Source organism: Garra rufa, chromosome 1 (genome assembly GCF_049309525.1).
Source record: "Garra rufa chromosome 1, GarRuf1.0, whole genome shotgun sequence".
In the NCBI taxonomy this organism is placed as follows: domain Eukaryota; kingdom Metazoa; phylum Chordata; class Actinopteri; order Cypriniformes; family Cyprinidae; genus Garra; species Garra rufa.
Window position 1 is genome coordinate 30,483,738 of NC_133361.1, and position 7,622 is coordinate 30,491,359.

Consider the following 7,622-nt stretch of genomic DNA (forward strand, 5'->3'; position numbering starts at 1 on the left):
CCCTTTTAAAAATAGCCCAGTGGCCAAAATAGCCTCGCATGAACGGCTAAGCAGAGAGATCAGACAAAGCCTCATGCCGAGAGTTGACCTGCTTCTATTATTGCGCTCTTGTAACGGTCTAGTGAGCTACATCGTGAGAACGCGAGATCAGCAAGTAAACAGGGTAACCCTTGTCTCACTGATATTGTGCTGAGTTGTACTGACCTCTGCTGGTCGCTCTAGATAACTTTCTTCAACTCAGCAGCTTTAATGCAGTGTACAATGTTGAAGTTCTCTGCAACCACAAATATATTTCTTGATAGTAAAATCTACCTTTTATACCTTTATGAAATGTATATTTATTCCTTTCTTTTATTTTCTTTAGACAGATTTTTGAGGGGTTCTGACTAGCTGCTTGTATGCAGGGCATGACGACTCATTTTAAAGCGGGCAAAGCTTTAAAGGTAAGAACCCTGTCATTCATCGATTTGATTCCACATCATTTGTATCTATCATCTAAACTATTATTATCTGGAATGTTTTTTTATCTAAACCTTTAAGAAGTAAGAAAAGTTGCATCTCATCCACCTTATGTATTGCACATATTTTGCACCATATTTTTTGATTAGTCACTTTCATAATCTTAATAATTTCTAATCTTCTAATATCTCTAGTAAATACACTGCTGTTCAAAACTTTTGGATCAGTAAGATTTTTTTTTTAAAAGAAATCTCTTATGCGCAAAGTTTCATTTGTTTGATCAAAAATACAAAAATTTTTTTCATTTTTAAAAATACTTTAAAATATAATTTATTTCTGTGATGCAAAGCTGAATTTTCATCAGCCATTACTCCAGTCTTCAGTGTCACACAATCCTTAATAAATCATTCTAATATTCTAATTTATTATCCATGTTGGAAACTCTTGTGCTGCTTAATATTTTTTTGGAACCTGTGGTACCTTTTCAGGATTTGTTGATGACTATAAAGTTAAAAAAGAACAGCATTTATTCAAAATAGAAATCTTTTCTTTTTTTAAATCAATTTAACACATCCTTGCTGAATAAAAGTATTCATTTATTTCAAAGAAAGAAAGAAAAAAATCACTGACCTCAACCTTTGAACAGTAGTGTATATTGTTAGAAAATATTTCTATTTGAAATGCTGTTCCATTTTCCATTTTATTCATCAAAGAATCCTGAAAAAAGTGTCACAGGTTCCAAAAATATTAGGCAGCAAACTACAACATCGATAATAAATCAGTATATTAGAATGATATCTGAAAAATCATGTGACACTGAATACTGGAGTAATGAGCCTGAAAATTCAGTTTTGCATTACAGGAATAAGATATATTTTAAAGTATATTTTAATAGAAAACCCACAATTTTAACCTGCGATAATATTTCACAATATTACATTTTTTTCTATGTTTTTAATTAGATAAATACAGCCTTGATGAGCAGAAAAGTCTTAAAAACAGTAAAAATCTAACAGATCTTTATCTAATATATATTTATTTTTAATTGTGTATATTGTTATTATAATTGTGTGGGAGATTTTGAAAATTACTCCACTGTTCAAAAGTTTTTTCATGTTACTGAAAGTCTCTTTTAATACTTTTATGGTTTTCTATTGTAATATATTTTAAAATGCAATTTATTCCTGTGATTGCAAAGCTAAATTTTCAGCATCATTACTTCAGTCTTTAGTGTCACACGATCCTTCAGAAATAATTTTAATATGCTGATTTCTCATTATTTTCAGTGTTAAAAACAATTGTGCTCTGTAATATTTCTGTATAAACTTTTTTTCCCCAAAAATTCTTTGATTAATAGTAAGCTCTAAAGAATAGTATTTATTTGAAATAGAAATCTTTTGTAACAGTATAGTGACCTTTAGTGTCACTTTTGATCCTTTAATATGCCTTTAATATTCGTAAGTAAACTTTTGAACTGTAGTACACTCTTTTCTTCACAGTGATGCCAGAGAAGAACCATGTTTGGTTCCACAAAGAACCATTCAGTCAAAGGTTCTTTAAAGAACCATCTCTTTCTTAACTTTTTATAATCTGAAGAACCTTCTTTCACCACAAAGAACTTTTTGTGAAACAGAAAGGTTCTTTAGATTTTAAAGGTTCTTTATGGAACCATTTAGACTAAAAAGGTTCTTCTATGGCACCTTTTTGTTTTAAAGAGTGTATCTGACTAAAAAACTTTTTGTTAACTTGCTGAATTGCAAGGTGAAAAATGATGATAAAATGATAAATTTGTGTGCTTCAGGTCAAGAAGGAGGTGGGTGAGAATGCCCCGGCGCTCAGCGATGACGAGCTGGTGGCCATGTCGGTGCGGGAGCTCAACCAGCACCTGCGCGGGTTAACGAAGGAAGATGTGGTCCGGCTGAAGCAGCGTCGACGCACGTTAAAGAACCGCGGCTACGCTGCCAGCTGCCGCATCAAGCGCGTCACGCAGAAGGAGGAGCTCGAACGGCAGAAAACAGAGCTGCAGCAAGAAGTGGACAAACTGGCTCGTGAAAACGCCAGCATGCGACTGGAGCTGGACGCGCTTCGTGCTAAATACGAAGCCCTGCAGTGCTTCGCCCGGACTGTCACCCGCGGGCCTTCCGGAAAGGTGGCCACCACCAGCGTCATCACTATTGTCAAGTCCACCAATCACAGCCCCAGCTCCGCCCCGTTTTCGGCACACTCGTAGTGCTGGATGACAGTGCCTGCCCAACTCCTTCTGGTCCAATCCGGCTTTGAACCTAGACCGGCCCGCGGGCCGCCTGCTCGACCCACACTGAGAAGAAGCTCAGTGGTCAGACTGAGGGGAGGGTGGAGGCCTTAATCTGCGTGACTACAACAGGCTGCATCTATTTTTTTCATTTCTTTCTCTTTTACACACTCACAAAACACACATACACACAAATACACATCTATATTGTCTGTGCACTGTGCTATAACCTCCAGCACCGGCAGGGCACGTTGACCGCTCTTTTAACTTCACCACAGGCTGAGACTTAGCAGAGATGAGCACTTCTTAAAGTGTGAGATAGTACTTGACTTAACCTGCCATGGCAGCACTGGTTCGACAGCTATGATGCCCGTGACATATTGCATATGCATCGGAAACTAAAATGAATATTGTATCATTATAGGACGTAATTATTATTCAGAATAATATTTTAAACATACACTACCGTTCAAAAGTTTGGGGTCAATACATAAAAAAAAAAATTCTAAAGGACATTAAATTGATCATACAGTTGAAGTCGAAAGAAAACGCCCCTTTTCTTGTTTTTGTTTAGAGATAGTTGTTCATGAGTCCCTTGTTTGTCCTGAACCGTTAAACTGCCTGCTGTTCTTCAGAAAAATCCTTCAGGTCCCACAAATTCTTTGGTTCTTCAGCATTTTTGTTTATTTGAACCCCTTCCAAGAATGACAATATGATTTTGAGATCCATCTTTTCACACTGAGGACAACTCAGGGACTCATATGCAACTATTACAAAAGGTTCAAATACTCACTGGTGCTTCCGAAGGCGAAACGGTGCATTATGAGCCGGGGGTGAAAACTTTTGAACAGAATGAAGATGTGTATAGTTTTCTTATTTTTCCTGAATATCATATTTTTTTTCATTTAGTACTGGCCTTCTAAAGCTACTTGCACGTTCCCCAGAAGACAAAATAAGTTAAATCTACCCTGATCTTCAAATTCAAAAGTTTTCACCCCCGGTTCTTAATGCATTGTTTTTCCTCCTGAAGCATCAGTGAGCGTTTGAACCTGAAAGTCTTACGGGAAATATCTTATTCAGGTCAGTAATAAATACAAAATAACATGCATTTTGTATGATCCCTCTTATTTTAGTTAAATAATTAACATTTTGCAGATTATGCAAGGTGTGTGTAAACTTTTGACCTCAACTGTAAGTAACAGTAAATACATTATTCACCAAACAAATCCTAAAAATCCTGGTTTCAACAACAACAAAAAAAAAAAAACCTGTTTTCAACATTGATAATTGTAAGAAATGTTTCCTGAGCAGGAAATCGGCATATCAGAATGATTTCTGAAGGATCATTTGACACTATTATTCCTGTGATGCAGTGTCACATGATCTTCAAAGTACATTAAAATAATGTAATAATATTCCACAATATTAATATTTTTACTGTATTTTTGATCAAATAGATGTAGCCTTAGTGAGCAAAAAGTCAGAGTTTTACAAACAGGAATGGTTTTTTGACACAGTTTATGTGATGATGTCATCTTGCATCATGAAATATGTTGGCATAAGCTCATAAAATGATACCAGTCATTGTGAAAGACCAGCGATTCGGATACTGGTCAAAAATCAGGTGTGACCAACACAGTCCAAAGTTGAGAATGATGTTATCGACATCAAGGCCTTATCCTGAAGCGTTAGATTACTGATAAAACGTGCAAATTATCCAATGGGAAATGAGCCAAATCTCTCTTAGTCAGCAGTTTAAACATAGGAATCCCAATGGGAAAACGGCACTTATTTTAACTGTTGAATTACAGTATAATACTATGAAGCACTTGCAAAGCAGACTGACGTATGTGAATATTCAAGACTGAAATTACAGAGTAACTGAGTTTCTAGAATTTTTTTTTTAACTGTTATATTTGTTTTATGAGAGGTTAGTTAGTATAAAGTTAATTATCCTCATGTTGATGATAACATCCGAGTGGCACACACGTGTTGTCAGTTATCTTAAAGATATACCGTTTTTCCTGACCTGTCTCTATACGACACCATAAAATGGTAGGTAATCCATATTGGATATTGATAACAGGGGCTGTCTTGGCAAAACTTTACTTTAAAAATGCAGTTCAGTTATAACCTGTATATTACAGAACTGAGTTAACAGCCTTAAGCTTAATAAAAAACTACCGTCAAAGTTAAGCTCCCGACTTCGTACAGACAATTCCGTCCGCTCAGAAAGCATTCCTACTGCTAAGTCACAAAAGGTGCCACTGCCGGTGTTGGTAACCCTGATTAAAATGTATATAAGATGCAAATATTTCGACACAGACACTTTGGGTAAGGAGAATCCTGGCGTCCCGAAACAAGTTCAAAAGTCAAAACGTTAACATACCGTCTATATCTGATCAAACTAATCTGAAAACGCAGAAATCAGGATTGTCTCTTACCTAAGTGGCTATGACTGTTTGTGTGAGCCCTTCCACCACTGCGGGAAGCATTTAGAGGGGCGTTGTGCTGCTGGGAAGCCCACTGTTTGCCCCATATCTCACATGGGGTCATGTTGTGCTCTTAGCATTTTTATATCTCCACAAGTGTTTTATGTCTCTTTATCCCCAAACATAATCTAAATCTGATGTTTCCCATCATTTCCATAGTTTATATGTATCCAGGACATGAAATACCTTCAGAGTGGTATGATTGTTGTACTTTTTTTAATTACAGTGGTTTATTTAACTGATTTTACTTTAGATGTCCCTCCACTGACCCTTCGCCAAGAGTTTGACTGACAGGTGATTTGACCAATCATAACGCCTAATTTTTCATTTTTGTCCGAAAAACAAACCAATTTGTGACCCTGGACGACAAAACCAGTCATAAGGGTAATTTTGAATAAATAAGCTTTTCATTGATCAGTGTTGCCAAGTCCGTGGTTTCCCTGTGGAATTGGGCTACTTTAACACTGTTGCCGCGGGTGGTTTTGGGTTGAAACGACCCAAATAACGTTATATTTATCCCCTGGAATGCGAACTCTACCGGGGAAACGCCAAAAAAACGTGTATTTTACCCCCCAGACATGATTTTTAAAAATGCCATTGGACTAGTTTTGAGTAGCAATTGGGCGGGTTTTGTTGTGAAAACCTGGCAACCCTGCCATTGACGTATGATTTGTTAGGATAAGACAATATTTGGCCGAGATAGAACTGCTGAAAAAAACAACTAATACTATCTGCAAAAAAAAAAATCTAAATATTGAGAAAATCACCTTTAAAGTTGTCCAAATTAAGTTCTTAACAATGCATATTACTAATAAAAAAAGTTTTGATATATTAATTACAAAATATCTTAATGGAACTTGATCTTTACTTAATATTCTATTTTTTTTGTAAAAAAAAATCTATAAATTTGACCCTTACACTGTATTTTTGCTATTGCTTCATCTACCTGTGCCACTTAAGTTTTGGTTTTGTAGTCCAAGGTCACATTTGAACATATAAAACGGTGTGTATTGACGTTTTCCGCGGTTGAAACAAACATTTTAAGTTTATTTTAAGTTGCTATAACCAATTTAGTAAAGTGGAAGAAATTATCGGTTAAAAAGCCACAAAACGGTGTTTTTTTTGGTTTGAATTTCTTAAAAAACGAAACATTTGCAAAGGTAAAACTTTGTTTCATACCTAAAGTAACCTGCTCTGCCGTGTCTTTCGACGCGTCGTCAGTTTCCTCTTTCCTCAGCGATGTATTTTGCTTGTCTGAGATAACGAAGGAGGGCGGGTCTTTGCGAAGGGTCAATTCCCGTATGTCAATACATAAACTCGACACACTATTAGTTTTATGGTGGATGGTAGTGTTCAGATTATATTTTAATATGTCAAGAACGTGTAATTTCAGGATTCATCATTTATTTGCCATCGTTTTTGGTCCTCCCGTTAGCATTTCAAACCAAGACCTCTGTTTGTGAAACGCGTCCTGTGCAGTTCATTTTAAATGTGACCACAGCTCTCTTTCTGGACTTGTGGAGTTTTAAATAGTTGTCTCCACTTTCCCTTTAGGCCACAAAAGCCTTTTAGAGAGTGAAAAAACCCAGGAATTTTCCATTCGTCATGATGTGGCCAATTTGTTTTGTTCCTCTAAGTAAGACCTAATACGTTACGTAACATTAGAACTTATCAGAATTTACTTCCCTCGATAGGAAGTGCGACGTGTCGCTTCTTCTTTATGGAATTAAAGTCTACAGTGACACAGTTTACTATTTTTTTTTTTTAAAGATAAATTGACAAAACAGCTCTTTCTGTGCTTTACACTGACATCTGGTGGTGATTTGATGTTTCTCTATTTTTTCAAAATGCTGTGATCAAATGCTGATGACACCAAGAGCTTTCATTTCTTGGACTATTGAGGCATTGCTGTTTTGCTTTATTCATTTCAGCTGCCACCAAAGCCATAACCCATCTGTGCGCTTTCTATTATTTTATTATTGTGAGTTAAACAAAACTACACTCAGTAACTAGATCGTAAAGCCTCAATTCAGACCAATTCTGTAAATTTACAGGGATGCCAGTGTTTTTGGCCAGTTACTTGTGTAGATTTAATTAGATTTAAAAACTAAGTCAGTACCGACAGAGGCATTACAGGTCATCCTGTGACTGAGGCCTGTAGATTTAGACATTTTCCCTATTTTAAAGCAGATTTGCGCAGTAAACGTTCCTCCTAACACAGTTAGATGGTGAAGATGGTCTTTAAACTAAGTGGGTACTTTTTCTGTCTTTTTGTTTTTAATTCTATGTATGCTGTATGTGGCCTTTTGGGCTGAATAGGATAAATTATTCTATATTTTACATATGAATATATCTATTTTTCAAAGTATATAATATGTGCTCAGTCAGTCCTTAAAAGCTATTTACCATGAACGCACATA

At 36.1% G+C, this 7,622-nt stretch overlaps 1 protein-coding gene across 1 annotated transcript; it reads left to right on the forward strand.

Moving 5' to 3' along the window:
• The first annotated feature begins 363 nt into the window (after positions 1-363).
• mafk (v-maf avian musculoaponeurotic fibrosarcoma oncogene homolog K) lies at positions 364-5,985 on the forward strand. Its single transcript, XM_073827652.1, has 2 exons — positions 364-443; positions 2,261-5,985. The coding sequence occupies exons 1-2, from the start codon at positions 399-401 to the stop codon at positions 2,687-2,689; spliced, it is 474 nt and encodes a 157-aa protein (XP_073683753.1). The 5' UTR covers positions 364-398; the 3' UTR covers positions 2,690-5,985.
• The last annotated feature ends 1,637 nt before the right edge of the window (positions 5,986-7,622 follow it).

Bases quoted from the DNA above. Each gene is read 5' to 3' on its own strand.
- mafk (XM_073827652.1), top strand. From the start codon at position 399: ATGCAGGGCATGACGACTCATTTTAAAGCGGGCAAAGCTTTAAAG. The intron at 444-2,260 runs GTAAGAACCCTG...TGTGTGCTTCAG, and splicing joins AAGCGGGCAAAGCTTTAAAG to GTCAAGAAGGAGGTGGGTGA.